General features: G+C 38.4%; 1 protein-coding gene across 10 annotated transcripts in view; it reads left to right on the top strand.

The window, feature by feature from the left end:
- The window catches only part of Eya4 (EYA transcriptional coactivator and phosphatase 4), a 252,951-nt gene that overhangs the window by 15,652 nt on the left and 217,408 nt on the right, over positions 1 to 19,891 (top strand). For all 10 annotated transcript variants that reach the window (XR_007594836.1, XM_050159491.1, XM_050159489.1 and 7 more), the window contains exon 2: positions 14,868 to 14,966. Coding sequence is in view for 8 of the 10 variants with exons in the window: in XM_050159491.1 (XP_050015448.1) it covers positions 14,934 to 14,966 (33 nt within the window). In the remaining 2 variants the exon portion in view is untranslated. The remainder of the gene's footprint in view (positions 1 to 14,867; positions 14,967 to 19,891) is intronic.

Raw genomic sequence — 19,891 nt, 5'->3', positions numbered from 1 at the left:
TGTGTTTGCTACAATGCCTGTCTTTTAGTGTAGATACTACGATCAAACTAAGATTCTGATACTTGTGCAGCCAGCACTTTGCTTACTGAGTTATCTTTCTGGGACCTGATTTGTGCATCTATTATGTATATATTATACTTTATTAAGCTGTTATAAATGAGAATATATTTCTAGTAAGGATTGAATTTCATACTCTTTTCCTTTTCTACCAATCACAGTAAGTTATTCCTTGGTTTGCTTCATTTTTGACATTTTTTTGGTTTGATAAAATACACAAATAAAAGAACTAATGGAAGATATAACTTATTTGTATTTCTATTGCCAGGCAAACTCATTGATTGTCTTAAAACTTGCTTTTGCTATGTTGAAATTTGAACATTTACCCCCTTCACTACACTGACCTTATCAGTACATACATACAGTTTTGAATTTTTTTGGGGGGGAGGTTTTCTGAGACAGGGTTTCTCTGTAGCTTTGGAGCCTGTCCCAGAACTAGCTCTTGTAGACCAGGCTGGCCTTGAACTCTCAGAGATCTGCCTGCCTCTGCCTCCCGAGTGCTGGGATTAAAGGCGTGCGCCACCACCGCCCAGCAGTTTTGAATGTTTCTGTTTATCGTATACAGGGTTTCAGAATCTAACTGCCCCTCTCTCATATGTACTTGGATTTGCATCCAGGTTTTTATTATTTAAAAGAGTTTCAGTTATTTATTTTTTCTTTTCTGTGCTGGGGTTAAATTCAGGGCCTGCACATGCTTCATAGAAGCTCATTGTGCTAAATTCCAGTCCTTTGGTGATGATTTTTACATGGCTTTCTGTACACTTGCCAAATTCTCCCATAGTTGAAAAAGATGAATATGGGATTAGTAGGTGAAGGTGTATGTGCATTTTTCACAAAGGTTGACAAGATGCTTTGGAGAAAGCTTGCTCTACTGCACATCAGGAGAAAGCTATACTGCACATCCGTGTGATGAGGCTGAGGTCTCCCTCAGAAAAGCCAACTGCAAAAAAAAAAAAAATTTGCATGGGAAGTATTGATATTTTGGTTAACAAGAATATTTATGAAACTGAATTTTTGAGATACATATACTCATTGTAAAAGGGTTAGGAAAAATAAACTTTTTAACCATGCACATAAAAATATGTGTGGTTGCTCGGTGGTGGTGGTGGTGCGCACCTTTAATCCTATCATTTGGGGGGCAAAGGCAAGCAGATCTCTGTGAATTCCAGGCAGTCTGGTCATCAAAACAAGTTTCAGAACAACCAGCGCTGTTACACACGGAAATTCTTTCTTGACAGACAAAACAAGACAAAACAGAACAAAAACGTATGATAGATATAATTGTTAACATAATAATTGTTATACTCAATTTCATAAATATCCATTGTTTATATTTACAATTCTTGAATAATTGGTAATAAAATATATATATCAATGTATGTTGTACTGAAGCTTTTACTTAACAGTGTCTTTATCAGAATAGAGTTGTCTCTAATTGATATGATTGATGAAAGCTTATGGGGAATTATATGTTATTGCTTTATTTAGAACCTGTTGTGTGTCAGACATGGTCCAAAGTATCATACATATAATTTTACAAAAAGTTTAACTTATAAATATGTAGATATGATAGTAATGCGGAATTGCCTCATTTGGAGGATGCTAATAATATTAGTATGTGTGAAACAATCAACCATGTTGTATTCATCAATTTATAAATCTGAAAATACAATCTTTTCCATATCACGATTAAACTAATGTATCCCAAAACGAGAAATTGCTTCTTGATCTTGGTTATCAGAATGCAATCAACATGCAAAGTTTGGAGCAGCATATATCAATGCTGTTCTTTATGGGCGGACTCTTATGTTAGATTCTTTATATGCAGATAATTCATTTACCACAGTTCTGATTAAGATTATAGTTGACTTTCAATGGTTATCTAGAGCCTTTAAAGATCCATCCAACTCAAAATAGCTAACATATTCCTTCAGCGTTGGAAAAATATGGCTATCAATTTTTGTGTTTTTTTTCCCCTGCAGAATTTCCTGTTATTCTAAGGGATTCACTAGGACTTATGCACATAAAACTGAAAGTTATATTACTGTAGGGAGATCGCTCTGAGCCCCTGAGAAGGAGTGCTCTTGCTAACTTAAGTACGGCGCGTATGTAGAATAGCTAACATTTTCCTCCCAAGAAATTTCATGTATGCAGTTAAAACACTCTTAAATTGATTAAGGGTTTGTTCTATGTTTCCAGAAGCACTCAAGAGTACTTTTATGGTTATAAGAGTAGAGTGCGTTAGGACGCCAGAAACCAGTGAATACGCTGGAGGCCCTCAAAACCATGCCCAGCATTCCTGACTTTACCATATAAACATGTGGGGTAGCCTGGAAAAACAAAACAATTCTCTTTGCTCCAAGGTAGGAGCGGCCCATGAAGATAGTACGTTTACTCACTTGAATATTAATCTGATACTTTCCCTGTCAGAAGCAATTTTTACTACTTAGCAAATGGAATGGAAGGGCAATAAATATGACTGATATTTGTTTCTCAAAGTATTATTTTACATTGATCTTAGCTAGTACCTTTATACTTCTTGGAAAGCATAACATAACAACTATTACAGTATTTTGCCTATTAATCAGAGAAGCTAAAGAGCGTTTTATAGATTTCGAATCAAAGCTCTCCCCACTGTGAGAGAATTAAATTTCAAGCCATATATTCCTTTTATAGGGTGAGAAACTGAAATATGGAGAAATTACAAGATTTTCCTAAAGCCATACATTGAGTCATGGCAAACATAGAAATCTAGGATTCTGTTTGCCTGGTTCAATCTGAAACTCCTTAAAACGTTCCATTTCCTGGCCCGTGCTTGAGAAGTTTTTCCTTATTTAGCAATTTATCCATTCGTCATTCTTTCATACATACATTGAAAAAGAATTGGTGTCTTTGTAAGATTCAACCTTTGGTTACAAAGATTAGGTATGATATCTGGCATTTATGTATCCTACGTATTGTTTCTTGAAGCACATTTTATCCCCCCCTCCACCAATGAAAAATAAATTGGGGACTCAAACAAATAAGTAGGACTGTTCAAGAGTGGGACATAGTAATGGTCATAGGTAGCACGGGAGCCTCTCTCAGTTGCACATACAGCCCAGCCAAGTGCTGGAGCTGCAGTGTAGCAGAAGCCGTCCTTGGTAGGATGGAGCAGAGTAGTGACCACGGGATGCTAGTGCTCATGCAGAGCCCCGAGGGAACAGTGTCCCCATCTCTAAGACCAAGTGTTATTTTAGCGTAAATTTAACCATTATAGCAATCCTTACTCAAGCTTGCTGAGTTGTTACTTTTCTGTTTTTAAGTTAAAATATAAAATAATGTCATCGCTTATGACATCATTATAGATGTGTATCATACTTTGCTTTTATTTATTCTCCAACTGCCCTGTGTTCCTTCTCCCCTTTCCCTTTCTCTGGTCTCATCCCTCCCTCCAACTAATCCCCGTTATACTTTGTTATCCCCCTCTCTGTCTGTCTCTTTCTATGTGCACACCTGTTTACATATTCTTTTACATATATCAGATAATGGGACCTTGGCTTTTCTGATTTTGAGTTCTCACCTTAAAAGTTTTCACTTAGTGTGATCTCCTTCGTTACCATTATAGCCTATATCTTCCAGGTTTACTCTGCCTTTGCCTTTTCATTCATACAAGTAGAAAGTTCTTGATAAAGCAATTGGTATTTCTCTGGACCTTCACCTCCCACCTCTCTATTCCCTATGGCGACTGCCAGCAAGGCACTTAAGTAACTTCCCAGAAAGACAGAATGTGGTACCTCATGGTACAGCACCCTCTAACATCGATATCATCACTCCTCCTACAGGAAGAGAGGGAAGAAGAAGCATTTCTTGTTTGTTTTCCTGTCTTTTGGTGGCTCTTGCTAACAGAGCCCAGCATCTCTGTACTTGGAAAACTTCTCCCAGGAAGCTTGTTGGACCCAAGACCATTTGTATCCCTGAAATGCCAGTGCACACATGGCATAAAACCAAACCAAGTGCTAGGCAAACCAAACCTCCCTATAGTTTAAATATGAGTATATTTTTCCTTTATATTTCCTAAAGAACAATTTAGTTTCAAGTGAACTAACTGACTAACTAACTAATTAACTAAACCTTAGGGTCTTTTGCAAAGGCGCATTCTAACTGCTTTGAAAATTTATTGTCATTTCAACCAATTGGCTTTCTTTCATACACTTGGTTAAGTATAAATGCAATACTTGGGCATAAATTTCTGTGGACCTGTATCAGTACAATGTCAGTTTGTAATTGAGTGATCTAAAAATAATGATGTACTACGACCTAGCTCATATCTACCTTTTATTTCATGCATTTCCTAGGTAATTGCACGTTGTGGTTGACTGGATTTGCCGTCATTTCTGTTGGGAACCAAGTATTAAGAGAAAAATTTCATTAAAGATGTGGTCTGCCTAACTAGGGGTATGAAAGGAAAACATGATTTAGGGGGCGGCCTGGGTGAATGCGTGCTCTTAATATCTCGCAGCCTGCCAAGTGAGTGAAGGCAAGATTTGGTTTATGATTTGTGGGTCCGGTGGACGGAGCAGAGTGGAAGCTCTGACATGTATGTTTTACACTAACACAGGGAAGAATTGAAACCCAGAAAGGAGAAGAGGAGGTGGCTTTGTTCCTCGAAGCTAAGAGACTTCATGTAGTATATCTACAGAACCGTATGATTCTTCTGTAAACTCATACTGCTTCTTTCTTTCTTTTTTTCCTTTGTCATGGAAAGATTTCTTTTTATTTATTTTTTATTTATTTTTTAAAGATTTCTGTCTCTTCCCCACCGCCGCCTCCCCTTTCCCTCTCCCTCCCCCAATCAAGTCCCCCTCCCTCGTCAGCCCAAAGAGCAATCAGGGTTCCCTGCCCTGTGGGAAGTCCGAGGACCATCCACCTCCATCCAGGTCTAGAAAGGTGAGCATCCAAACTGCCTAGGCTTCCACAAAACCAATAGGTGCAGTAGGATCAAAAACCCATTGCCATCGTTCTTGAGGTCTCAGTAGTCCTCATTGTCCGCTGTGTTCAGCGAGACGTTTCTTTCTTATGTTCCTTTTAATTCCAAGACGAGGAGCTGCAGCTGAGCCAATCCCGTTCCATTCACAGCTGTATCCTCTTGTCTTAGTTAGGGTTCTGTTGCTGACACACAACACCTTGACCAAAAACAACTTGGGAAAGAAAGGATTTATTTGACAAACTCTTCCAAATCACTGTGTTCATCATCAAAGGAAATCAGAACAGGATCTCAAATGGAAGAAACCTGGAAGTAGGAGCTGATACAGAGGCTTTGAAGGGGTGCTGCTTACTCAATTGTTCCTCATGACTTGCTCAGCCTACTTTCTTATAGAACCCAGGACCACTAGCCCAGGATGGCCCCATCTACAATGGACTGGACCCCCATATCAATCACTAATTAAGAAAATGGCCTACAAGTCTGCCTAGAGCCCAGTCTTAAGGAGACACTTTCTCAATTGAGGTTCTCTTCTCTCAGATGACTATAGCTTGTGTCAAGTTGACGTAAATAAGACTAGCCAGCACACCCATATCCACTCTCCGCCCTCTCATTTCTTCCTCCTATCTCCTCTCCATTCTTTTCCTGTCTTTCCCTTCCTCCCTCTCCCCAGGTTTCCTTAAAGTCCAAATATTCAATGGAGAAGCATGTGGAGTTATTATAACACCACATTTATTTGAGACATCACTTTTTAAATTTTTACATTAGCGCTCAGGAAGCTCTTGGATTTGTAGGCACTATAATGGCAAGTTTTCCCCTCAGGGTGAACCTACTTTGAATGCAATCACAAAGTCAGAATACAAAGATGCTTTGCTTTCTAGAGAGAGGATAGCTCTATGAAGCTCTGCGTAGCTCAGAGTCACTAAATAGACTAGACTGGCCTTTGAACTTGCCGTGATTCCAAAGCCACTGTTTCCTTACTTCTGGGCTTATAAGTGTGCACCAACATATTCACCTTAAGGAATGAATTTTATACTCTGATACTACATGGAAATTTTTTTTCCGAGGAATACATCTTCAAATTTTCCTGGAAACTATGACTATCTTCCCTGTTTCACCAACATTTAGTCAGTTAAACAAGTAAGTCAGTAGTTTGCTTGTATTCACTGTAGATACAATTCAAATGAATTCAAATAAATGGCTTGGATTAGGTAAATCAAGTTTACTACAGCAACAAATATCTCATGTTTACTTTATTATTTGGGGAACCTCTACCCTAATAAAAAGTATGTTGAATGGGTACCAAATTTTAATTGCTGAGAAACTGATTTTATGGAATAATTTACAGGAAGAGATTTTTAAAAAAAAAAAAAAACTGCTTTTGTTGCCTTTGACAACAAAGTAATGAATACCTGTGAAGTTTGTTGCCCAATTCACAAAATTTACAAATTTGTTCTTTGGTAATATCTGACTTGTTGGCTATTCTATTCATTGGTTTATTTTCTTAAAAATATTCAGTGTACTTGGGTATAGTATTACATACATGCAATGTCAGGATGAAGGAAGCTGAGGCCTAAAGGATAGTGAATTGGAGGCCAGCTTGGCTGCAGGGTGAGATCCTGTCTCAAAACACAAGAAGTTTTGTGCACGTATGTGGTATATGTATGCATATGATCGTCATGTGCACATATGTGTGAAGATGTGTGTTCCAGTACACACGTGCCTTTCTTACAAGTAGAAGTCAGAGATGAACCTTGGGTGCGGGTTCTCACTTTCCATCTTGATTAATAAGAGATACACTTGTTCTTCACCATACTACACACCCCAGGCTATGCTGGTCAGTGAGATGAAATTCTCCTGCCTCCATTCCCCATTTCACTAAAGAAACTCCATACTGTACCCAGATTTACATGCGTTTTGAAGACTGAAGCTCAGGTCTTTAGGCTTGCTTGGAAAGCACTTTGCTCCTTGAGCCACCTCCCCACCATGCACATGTGTACACAAACACACACACACATGCGCGCACACATACACACATGTGAGAGCATGTGTGTGTGTGTGCATGATTTTTAAAATATATGTTTATTTTAATCTTATTTGTGTGTTTGCCTGTGTGTGTTTTTATATCATGTGCATGCCTGATTCCCATGGAGGCTATAGAGAACATAAGATCCCCTAGAACTGGAGTTATAGGTTGAACCATCCTGAGGACTCTGGAATGCAAACTTGGATCCTCTTTAAGAGCAGCAAATATCTTAACCACCAAACCATCTCTCCAGCCCTTAGTGCATATATTTTAGAGAACATTTTTATGGTTCCCTTCTAAATTTGTGTGTTTGTTTTTAATATGTGGGTTATTCAGTTTTGTTTCTCTTTCTCTTTTTCCTAACCGTGTCAATGATAGTTCTAAGATGCTTTATTGAGCTTACTCTCCAAGTCTTGATTGGCTGCTACTTTATTGCTGCATTTAGTATTTCAGGGGTGTTTTGTTTCCTTGTGTAGTTTAGGATTTTTTTTTAATAGATTTCTCTTAGAATCCTTTCCTTCCTGTGGATCAGTTTTGATCTTGCTTCCCCACAGTCTTGGGGTCTTAGGCCTCTAGGTCAGTCTTGGTTTTGTTTTTCCAGTGTGAGGTTTTCATGCCATGAAGTAAAACTTTAGAATGTACATTTCTGTAAGGCTGAGATTTTGATTTATCTCATTTAATCATTTTCTTTTATTCCTTCCCCAAAGGCTTTGTTGCACGGTCTGCCTACTTGTTGCATTCGAGGGTGGTCTGAGGCTTTGTAGCCTTTCTGCAGTCAAAGTAGCAAGGGTTTCACACAGTTATTTCATAGCTTCTTGTCTTAGATGCTTGCTCATCTGTGTCAGTGAAGATAATGACTTAGCAAATGCAAATATAAACACAATGTGTCCTCTCAGTTCTTAGGTGTGACCAGTTAATCATGACTCCTGTAACCCTTGAAAGTCTTATCTGACTTTTCAGTGATATTCAAGTCCTTTCTGTGTCCTATTGATTTCACTCTCATATCTGCTTTCAGCTAATGTTGTCGGGGTTTCTGTCCTGCCTGGTTCCCACAGTTGTTAAGTCCCAAAGAAATCACACAGAGTTCTACATTAGTTATAAACTGACTAGCCCATTAGCTCAGGCTTCTTATTAGCTTATAACATATATTAGCCCATTATTCTTGTCTATGTTAGCAACTTGGCTCAGTACCTTATTCAGCGAGGCAGTCATATCTTGCTTCTTCTGTGGCTGGGTCAGGACTGCAGACCAAGCTTTACTCTTCCCAGAATTATCCTGTTCTTATCACCCTGCCTCTACTTCCTGCCTGGTTGTCCCACCTATACTTTCTACCTGGCTACTGGCCAATCAGCGTTTATTTAAAATATAATTGACAAAATATAGACCATTGTCCCACACCAAGCTAAGACATCCTTCTGAGTTCCCTTGGCTTCTCACCTGCAACACCAGATATAGCCTCCTAATTCCACATGTTGCTCATCTCATGTTTCAGAAATCCAAGGATGTGCCACTCCCACAAGAGGTGTCTTTTATTGAGGTTTTAAGACAATCAAAATATAATGATAAATAGTCGTTTTCTTTTTCTCACATCCATTCTATTATTGATTGTTTTACTCACCATCTTGGCATTAAAGAAATAAATCACATTTTGAATTTATATATAGAATGACAAAGTTAAAAATAGTGAGTATTAATGAGTTACCAAAGTTATTTTTCAATTTTTAAAGTTTATCTAAGATTATTAAGATCAATGACTGCTTACAGTGATCTAAATACATTTGTGTAAGACTGGTACAGTGCCTAGAAATACTGGCTGGTATAAGATTTGTAATTGGACAGAATCAGATGTCACTGTGTTTCTGTGAGAAAGTGCATAGATACTGATCTACTATAAAGAATGTAAAAATGCATTCATTTAGTATGTGAACAGCAAAATACAAGTAGAGAATTTATTCCAATATCTCTAGTGATCAAAGTGGTTTATGGTTTTGAAAGAAATTTTCACACAATCTCAAAATACAATGCAAATAATATTTCTGTCTCAAATATTTTCTCCTCTGCCAGTTTGCAGGGGATTTGGTTGCATTAATGCAGGACAGACAAAACACTCATCAATATAATTGTTGAATACAGGTGGGGAGAGAGGACTCAGTATGAGAGAAGGGAAAATGATTTGGAGAGTGTGTTCAAGTAAGTGTGAAGGCAACATAGGTCAAGGATGAAGAATCAAGGATTTTCCTGGATCAAGATTGTCTTTCTGTCTTTGCCTCTGTCTCTTCTTTCTCTTCCTCTTCTCTTTCCCCAGCTCCTGCCCATTTCTCTCTCTCTCTCTCTCTCTCTCTCTCTCTCTCTCTCTCTCTCTTTCTCTCTTTCCACTTCTTTTCTCTCTCCCTTCACTTTGTTCCTCTCAATAGAACTCTCCACTTGAGCACAGTCTGCATAGTGTGTCTGCCTCTCACCTGCCATTGGGCTCCTTGGACCCAACCCACAAAAGTCCCTCTGGCACAATATAATAACAATGACCACCACAACCATGACCACCACTACCACCTCTGCTGCTACCACCGCCACTGCCACCACCACCACCATCTCCACACCACCACTATTGTTTAGTGGGACTGGGATTCAAACCCAGCATCTCTGCATATGCCAGGCAGGTCTTCTAACCTTGAGCCATGCACCCAGTCCTAGCCCCATCATCCCATATTATGAAACTTTTTGGGTTACATGAGTGATTCTGCAAAGTCCATGTTGCTGTCTTTATAAACAGTTCAAAATAGCTCAGCCTGTAGTTTGTAGTCTTGGCTCCATTGAAGGACATGAAGTCAAACAAGGTACTCGTTACTATTCACCTAGCCTTGTTTCTTGGACACCCCTACTGTTTTTCTTTTTTATGGGCAGAGAACAGAGTCATGTGAACAGCCCCAGTACGTTCATGTTCACCTCTCTGAGCATTTGGCCATGGAACTGGAGCTAGGTGTTCTTTGTGCTATTGGCTTCCCTCTCAGGCAGGCTGCCCAGGCAGTGGGAGCCAGCCAGTGGTTCACCCAGCCTTACGGCCCATTATTGAAAGGTGGAAGGCCTGTCGATAACTGGGTGTACAAAAATTGGGAAGCAGTTTTGTTTTCTGGACAGCTGCTCACAGCTATAATTCTCAATAATGGGGTGAAAATGTAAATTCTTAGACTATCTTCCTACTTGTGGTTTTACACAAAGCAACTTGAACAATAAAGGTAATTTAATTGAAGATTGTGAGGACAGTTAATGAAACCCTAGGAAAAGTGAGAATCAGGTCCAATAACACCCAGTTGGTCAAGTTGCCAGGAGCTTCTCTCAAGCTTCACTCTTGTTCTTTCTGGTTGAACTTTTTCTGTCTCTCCCTTTGAATAAGTTTTCCCCAAGTAACTGTAAAAAGCTCTCATGTTCTACATTTGCCATTGAAGGAAGACTAGCTTGATATTTTTCAAGGCTCAAATCTTAAGCTAGATGCATCATTAGATAGAACTTATCTGATACAGCAGGATAAGCCCTGGAGAAATTCTTTGGTGGTTTAAGTTGAATATAGGTCTGTGTAAGGAGCATACAGTATATGTATATAATATACTCCTGTGTGAGTGGGTCTTAATTATGGTTTTATTTTATTCATTTAGGACAAATTTTTTATGGCCTCAATTTTTCAATCTTCCTGCCTCAGCTTGCTTAGTGCTGAGGTTGGAGGTATTTATCATCATGTCTGGTTACAAACTTTATTTTTTTCCTCAAAATATGTTTCTGAACATTTACTTGGAGTTTGAAAATCTGAATGCCCATCCACAGATAAACTGTCTTGGTGTCATAATATAATTTAGGATTGTCTTCCCTTGACCCAGACAACTGTCTTAAGTGCAAACATCCCACCTACATCAGTGGGGCTGGATGTGTCCAAGATGATGTATCATCCAAGTATTTAATTCCACCTCCCGGTGTCTGAGCACAGCTGGAGCAAAAGCTTGGGTAGTCTGTGGTCGAAATCTTTTCCTAAAGTTCCACTACGAGTGAAACATGGGTAAGGAAACAGATGATCCCTTCTTTGCCCTCTTTTTTGTTTCGACAGTGAGAGATGCATAGAGTTTCATCTGTATTTGCATTCTCCTAGCTACTCTAGTTATAGCTCCAGACTTTGGTTTCAGACCAAGGTCTCCAGGGAGCCATTGTCCAGGACCCCTGGTAATCCTTTAAAGGATCTTTAGGCAGAATTATCCTTAAGGATAGAGACTGGTACTGATGCAAATCAGAGCGATGAAAGGATGCCTGGTTTGTCTGAAGGACGGAGTAAAGTTCTAAAGACGTTTTAAAGAGTCAAAGCAGACACATAGTGTAAAACTTTATCAGTCTGGCTGTGTGTAACATGTGACATTCAGGATATAGGAGTGAGGGACAAAGCTGATGCTCCTATCCAGGCAAATGCCTATGGCACTTCATCTCTTCCCTTGACACAGATGAGAGCAGGTAATATGTGACTTGAGCAGACTCTAGAATGTAGTTTAATTGTTGATTGTTGGTGATTTTTTTGAATGAGAAAAGGACTATGCAGGAAGTCAGTGACAAAGCCCAGGTGTCGGGCTTCAATGCTGGCAAAAGGCATTGCTACCTGTGTGCACAGTCTAGAGGTGTAGTGTTCCCCGTGTGCAGTTCCTGTTCTCAGCTCCTGTCATCCCGTGCAGAGATAAAGTCCATGCTCTTCATATTGATGTTTCTTCTAGCTGGACAATCTCATTTTTATTCAAAGTTTATTAGCGAGACAGATTAGGGAAATCTCCTTCATTCATTCAATAGAGCTGAAGAATCCTTGATCCCTACTACCTGGGCCAGCCTGCACTGTCGTAAATGTTTCTAAGAATTCTTAACGTTATATACACATATAAACATGTATAAGATTATGTGTTTGAATTAAAAGGATTACTAATTTTTACTACAATTTTTAAGACCTATGAATATATAGGTCTCTTCTACATAAGAGTCAGCATAAAGGATTTGATTACTTGTCTATATCTCTTGAAAATGTAACTATAGGAGAATAACTCCAGAATCTGTGAGTCTCCTGCTATTCCTGTCTAAAATTTAGCTTTCTGGAAGAGGGACCTAGGATAGAGCCGGCATCTAGATTCTCACTTCATAAAACAGCATGGGGTTACTGTTGGCCCTTAATTTTATATCTTTATTATAAGGTTAATTCTTTTCTTACTTGATTCTAGGAGTGTTCTCATCTTTTTCTCGTATATTTGTGAAAACTAAATGTTAAAGGATTTAGTATAACAAAAGTTGGTAAATGATGATGTAAAAATTATACTGTGTCTGCAATTAGTCAAGTGAATTTAGTGTGGTTCAATAATATAGAATCACTAGGCTCATAATATTTTAGGACCTGAGTGAGTTTGGCAAAGAAAAAAATATTATGTTAGCATTAAACCTCAAGCAAAGAAACAGTTCATCTAAATTTCAAGGAAATAAAAAGCAAGGCATCATGTTGTGACATGGAACACTGACAAGAATAACTCCCCAACTAAATATTAAGCAGATTTTAAACTGGTGGTTAACCAAAAAAAGGGGAGAGGAGGAGCTTTTGTTTAATTCCCTTCTGTGCCAGTGTGTGTCCTGATGTCTTAGCTTTAATTTTGTTCAAGGTGTTAAGAGAGCCTGATATAGTGGTCCTCTGAGAGATCATTTCATCTTTCCCAATAATCAATTTCTTCAGTTTCTTCTGCATGCAGTTATTCTGGATATATAGTATTTAAGCATTGTGATCACATATTTAAAGTAATTTCATTGTGGTAACTGAATTACGTCAATTTTTGGGCCTAAAAGATATGCTTAAGTACTAAGCCTGAAACCTGTGAATGCTACAATATTTAGAGTTAGGGTCATTGTATATTTACCCAGGTGAAGATGTGCTCTTACATTATTCGGATGGGCCCTTAGCCTGTGACTGTTGTACTTTTAGAGGAAAATTTAGACACACACACACACAGGCACACGTGCACACACACACATACACACCCCATTGGAAGAAAACGGCAAGGAGAATGAGAATGCCATGTGGTAATGAGGTAGACCCTGGATTGATGCATCTGTAATCGACAGAATTCCAAGAATTGTTGTAACCACCAGAAGCCAAGGTTTGGGACAGGGAGGCTGTGCCTTGTTTTTCTACAGTCTCCAGAGGGAACATAGGTCTGCCAGAATCTTGGTTTAGGCCTTTTGGTTCATAGAATGCTTCAAAATAAATGGCTGCTCTGCGTTACCCAGCTCATGGTTCTTGGCTACTACAGTCTTAGAAATTTGACACAACAGATTTGTTTGAAAATAAATGCATTTAACTGGCATCAGTGATAACTTTCCTAGGAGGGAATTATAGACTAATTTTCAATGCTGAGTTTTGTGACTAGTTAATGCATTCCACTTAGTAGTGTTTCTGCATTTGTGTTTTATTGTCCTAACATAAAGCAAGATGCCCAGAAAACTGGAGCGAAACAGGTTCTTCCTCAAAGAGCCCTGTGTATGAGACTAATTTTCAACATCAGCTGTTTCCTCCCATCCTTTGTTGGCATCACCACATGCCTCCTGAGGGCTGCATTTGTCACTGATAGTCAACATGTGAAACACTGAGCTAGACGCTGTGGGCAACTCACAGAAGGACCGACCAACCCTGTCTTCCCTTATAGGCAGTATCCTGCCATCTAAACTTAATGACGCTAGACTAAGCCATGGAGGCCTAGGAGAATCTAGTTGTAAAATCCAGTTTCACTGTATTAAATTGTTCTTATAAAACCATTTAATGTTTTTAAGCATTTTTTGGCCTTGCATACTCATTTGTCAGAAGAAAGATGAGAATTTGGGGGAGCATTGGCTTTTTTGGTGTTTTCCTACATTGCTACTATTATAAAATCTTCCTGCATTTGGATCTAAAATTATATGTCCGCTTGGCTGGGGAAAAAGTATCATATGGTGTGAAGTAAAGATGATTAAAAGATTAATTATCTTTTAAGTAATTAGCTGATTGTGTCACTGTAGTTTATACAATAATTCTCCTCCTTATCTGTCTTAAAATAATTATTTTCCCCATCTCTTAAAAACTTTGTATTTTGCCGGGCGGTGGTGGTGCACGCCTTTAATCCCAGCACTCGGGAGGCAGAGACAGACGGATCTCTGTGAGTTCGAGGCCAGCCTGGTCTACAAGAGCTAGTTCCAGGACAGGAACCAAAAGCTACAGAGAAACCCTATCTCGAAATATCAAAAAAAAAAAAAAAAAAACCTTTGTATTTTGAAACATGGTATCTTTTTGCTGCTCATAGGGTCAAACCTAGGACCTTGCAATTGGACCATCAAGTTTTGTCACCGGCACCCAAATAAGCTCTTTAGAAAAGAAAATGACCATCTGATAATTTAGAAACATTTTCTTATTCTAAAAACAGCATTACTAAAACACATTGTGCTTTCTCAGTTTATATTATACAGTAGTGATTAATGCGGATCCCATTTCTTTGTCTAGTCAAAATGGTATATTAATTGTTTTCTGCAACCTGTATTGTCAAAGGTGCTAGATATTTTCCTTTAACTGAAGGAGCTATTGCCATATACCAGTTCTGCCATGATATTATTTAAAAGATCATTATTTATGTTAGATATGGAATTAAAATTAGCAACTCATTTCTTTCATCAGAGGTTCTTCTATATCCTGCATACTGCCATCTGTCTTGCTAAATCTTTATGTGCTTATGATGGGTCTGCCAGTGAATAAAAATGAATTTTACTTTTTCTATTTCCACCTTTTCTTTGTTTTAGATCTTCAACTTTGAATTAAAGGAAGCTGCTTCTACGTGGGCGTGGCAAGAGCAGCGAGAGAACCACATGGACGACACCCAGGACCTAAATGAGCAATCAGTAAGTCTTACTTTAACCTCAGTTCTGCTAGAAAGTGAGATGGGAAGACTATCCTCAAAAGACTTGTAGACATGAATCTACTGTCTGCAGTAAGGTTTGGGGTAGAATATGCTGTGTTGATTTTTGAATTCTCTTATAAGGCCATAAAATAGGCCTTTGGCAATGTGTGCTGTTCCTGCTTAATGGTGATGTCACATCTTGATGTCTCCCTTGATGCTCCACTTGGAGAGTCTGAGGTTGGAAGACAAGGGTGTTGAAATCATGCTGTGTGTTTAGACAGTCTGAACAATTTTATGCACTTCCTTTGTTATGCTTTCTTCCAAAACTGCTGGATGGTTTATATGTTGTTGGCTAATGGGAGCATAAGAGGAAAGAAGATATTATTAGCATGCCAATTGCTCATCTCATGGATGAAAACCACAGTCCTCAAGGGCTTTCCTTATTTTCCTAGATTTATCGGGATCAAGAATGTGGCAGCTTGGTAACAATCCTATTAAGATTCTGTCTTCCTGTAGGGAGATACTTAATCTGGTTTCTCCTCTTGCCTTATTAGTAGGGTCTCAAGTGACAGTAATTCTTTATTGTGTGCCACTTGGGGCATAGACTGCTGGACATTGCCACCCTAGTCGTTCTGCACACAGGCAACTAGTGAGGTCACAGGGAAGAAGAAGACATGGATATCGCCAAGAATGTGTTCCACATGGGGAGCTATTCCTCCTCAGCTTGTACGATCATGTTTGTCCTTAAAGTCTACGGTTTCCCAGGGACAACGGAGGGGAAGATGCTTGTGTATGACAATGTAGCAATAGAAATGATGCATGCAGTGTATTTCAGCTTAAAATAAATAGCAAAGTGTGTTTTTGTAGAAACTGCTGTTCTAAAATGATTTAATTTGTTTTCCAGAAGATAAGTAAAAATACACGTATATGTATGTGTTAAATTTTATTTCTTGAGATTGCCTAAGTGTGATTTCATTGTATGATTATAGCACTACTCGTTTCCTATAGCATCATAAGAAACACATGAAGAGCATTCCGAAGGCTGTGAAACTTAGAATCAAGCAGTAGACACGAGAGTCTTGAAACTCTCTGATTTCATAGAGAAATCTGGCAGCCACAGTTTCAAACGGTCTCCAAAAGTACTGGTTATTAAATCTAAATATGTACGGCTAGAACTCTATCTAGCAAGTGGATTATGGTCCTCATGATGACTGTCTTTCTCCCACATGCCTTTGTATGTTTGTAGCTCTTGCTGGGATCAGATTTCTGTGAGAGTAATCATGTGCCTGGAGGTCAAGAGCGAATGATGCTGTCACCTGAGAGAAGTGTGTTTCAACTTAAACATGAGTGTGTGTGTGTGTATGTGTGTGCGCATGTGTACACATGCGTGTTAGGTATTCACATACTTTTAGAGAATGAGGAATTGGAGTTTTCAGGGGACACAAAGGTATTAAAGAGAGTAGAGTCTGAGAGAAAATGGCTCATTCATCATTTACTTTAGGGAAGATTTACACATCAGAAAGATTATCTACTTTATTTTCTAATCCTTTTTAAATTAAAAATTTATAATATGATTACATCATTTTCCCACTTTTCTTTTCTTCCTCTAACCCTTTATACATACTTAAATATAACAGAATCTCTGTTTAATGAAATTGATGTTAAGGACAACACACACATACACATATATATATTAAGTGTGTGTATATATATATATATACCTTAGCCTCATGTTAAGGTCTATATATACACACATTCATGAGGCTAAGGTGTTACTAAAGGTTTTAAATCACCTTTGACTAAATAATGCACAGAATTTATGAGTTGTGTTTACAATATCACAGGTTTCACTTTCAGTGATATTTCTGGGTTGCACTTTTATAACTATTTTTTTTTCAAGTTCTCAGCAATGCTACTGTGCAGCCAGGTGTAAGAATCAAATATCTAGAGTGATCTCTGTAGCTTCTGGCATAGCTCCATTTTCTGAGCTTAAACTTTGCACACATAGACAAGTATGTTCATCTCAAAGATGTGCAAATGGATACTAAGAAGTGGTAATGAATTCTCATGCTGTTGTGGCTGGATGCTGCAAATTTGAAACTTCTGGGTGATCTTTTGACTCCACGTCCATGGCTTTCTTCCCATTCCACTGTGTCTGACAAAGGGACAGTTAGTGTTATGTCATCCATCATGATGCACAAGTAAAAAAAAAAAAAAAAAAAACTAAGACTATTGATGGAGGAGGGTCATCTGTCTATCTGTTGTTTTATTGGTTAATTAATAAAGAAAACTGCTTGGCCTGTTAGGTCAGAACATAGGTGGGTGGAGTAGACAGAACAGAATGCTGGGAGGAAGAAGGCATTGAGACAGACACTATAGCACTCCTCTCCAAGACAGACGCAGGTTAAGATCTTTCCTGGTAAGCCACCAGCTCGTGGTGCTACACACATGATTAGAAATGAGTTAATCAATATGTGAAAATTAGCCAGTAAGAGGCTAGAGCTAATGAGCCAAGCAGTGTTTGGTCTAAATTTATGATCAAGTTAGAAGGCCTGAAAATAAAAAGCTCATTCATTTTAAAGTAATGTGTGTTATATCATGATTTTAAGTATTATAGGTTATACAATAAACTATTAGTGGATACTGGTGAAATAAAATGAGTAAGTTATAGTTATGGTAGAATTACCTTCTTTAAATGTTGTATATCAAAGGCCTGAACATTCCTGTCCATTTCAACATTGTCACTCTTTCAGTCTACTTACATGTTAGTACAATATTTTATTATTACTTTTATAACTTTTTAGAATTATAATTTAATATATCAAAATTATCTTGCAAATATCAAACTGGACATCATAAGGACATTTTAACTATATGACATTTTCCCAAATTTGGAGTACCACTATTAGGCTTTACTTCTAATAATGTGTAGTTGGGACAATGATGTGGGATTCCCCTTCGTCTGCTGTGATTACCATTGATTAATTAAGAAACTGTTTTAGGCCTATAGCAAGGCAGAACAGAGGTGGGTGGGCAAACTAAACTGAATGCTGGGAGAAAGAAGTCAGAGTCAGGAGACATCATGGAGCTGCCAGAGGGGAAAGACACAAGCTATCAGTTGGAACCTTGCCAGTAGGCCACAAGCCTCATGATAAAATATAAAATAATAGAAATGGATTAATTTAATATGCAAGAGCTTGCTAGGAATATGCTATAGTCATTGGCTAACCAGTGTTGTAAATAATATAGTTTCTGTATGATTATTTCATGGTCTGAGCAGCTGGGAACGAACAAGCGTCTCTCCATCAACAGAAATGGACTTAGAGAAGTTTAGTCTGGAGAAAAGGAGGAGGAGTAAGAGTTTCAGATTTACTGCTTCCATGATGGATAGTAGTCAGGCTCTCAGAGAAGTTCTATTTTATAAGATGGAGACAGATAAGAGCAAGGATGTCTTCGAATGCCCAAAGTCTCTGATTTGGACATACAGTTTTCATATCATATCATGTTGGCTCAGTAACTGTATCTCATGAATGAAAAGAAAATGATTGTTGACAATGGAAATATAGTGGGTTTCTTCTGTGCTTTACCAATGGAGTCTTGGGCAAAGTGAATACAACGTAACTTCTGTAAGTGGAAACTTCACTGATGAAAAGAGCTGCTGCTGATGGCACCATCCTGAAAGCTTTATGTGACTCCTCATTCAGCCACATTGAGAGTCCCGTGTGTCATAGCCCCAGTCTGAAAAGAACTCACTGAAGCTGAGCTTAGTTGTTTACTGGAGGTTGGTGATTGATGGAAAGCTGTCTCAATGAACTGTGAATGGACAGTCTTATGCCCAAATTGAGACTGATTTGATCAACTTAAATAATGTTCAGATACATCAGTACTTTGAAGTATGTATTAAAAAATCAAATTGATTATAGTTTTATTAAATGTCAATCAACTGTATTAAGTATGATCTTTATTCTTTTGGTGAAAAGTGTAAATTATTCCACCATAATTGTGAACCAACTGCATAGTCTTCTTTGATAAATGCATTAATGAGCAGTTTTAAGACTGCAAAATGTATGGAATTAAATAAAATTAACAGTCTCCATAAATAAGTATTCATGGATCACAGGTTGACATCTAGGAAGCGTGCTTAATTATAAATTAAAAGATAAGATGACAGAATTTCTATCCTGCTGCATGCTTTAGTTTAGTTTATGATGGTATGATATGGCATCCATGTCTATTCTTCAGTTGATTTGGACAGTTACTATTAATTTATTAAGTGATTATTTTTGGAACACTGCTGTATTTGAAGTACTTGGTAAACAAATTCAGAAGACATTGTTGTTCTTGCAATTTACATTATAGAGTGGGGAAAAGTATTTAAACAAACTATGCAGAAAGTAACAATGCAAAGAAAGAAAACAAATTATGTCCAGAAGGAAGGTAGGAAATGCTTAAAGGGTGGGTTGCATAGGGGAAGGACAGTTGTAGTTTGGGGGAGAGAATCAGAAAGGCCCAACAGGGTGGGTGTCATTCAAAGAACCAAGGGAAGCGAGGGACTAGTTCTGTGAACACCTGGGGCAAGGGGTTTGTGTTAGAGGGATCAGCAAGAGAAAATCTTCAGGGTAGTTGATGCCTGGTACTTGCTAGGAAGGGCAAGGACACTAGGACTGGTGGGGTGATAGAAATGGGCAGAGATGAGGCCACAGAGATTATTTACCTGGGAGTGTGTAGGTGTATCCTGGTCATTTTAAGAAGTTTAGCATTTTCTTAGTGGCATCTAAAGTGGTAGAGAGATCTTGAGCTTAGCTATGTTTAAGAAGTTCTTTTTTTTTTTTTGCTCTTTTTTTATTGAGAATAAGAAAAAAAAGTTTCCGCCTCTTCCCAGCCTCCCATTTCCCTCCCCCTCCCCCCACTCTTCTCCCCCTCCCC

This window comes from Alexandromys fortis, unplaced genomic scaffold (genome assembly GCF_014885135.2).
Source record: "Alexandromys fortis isolate MF-2015 unplaced genomic scaffold, M_Fortis_MF-2015_v1.1 scaffold_107, whole genome shotgun sequence".
NCBI lineage: Eukaryota > Metazoa > Chordata > Mammalia > Rodentia > Cricetidae > Alexandromys > Alexandromys fortis.
The sequence above is the reverse complement of the archived record's forward strand: the minus strand, read 5'-3'. Positions and strand labels throughout refer to the sequence as shown.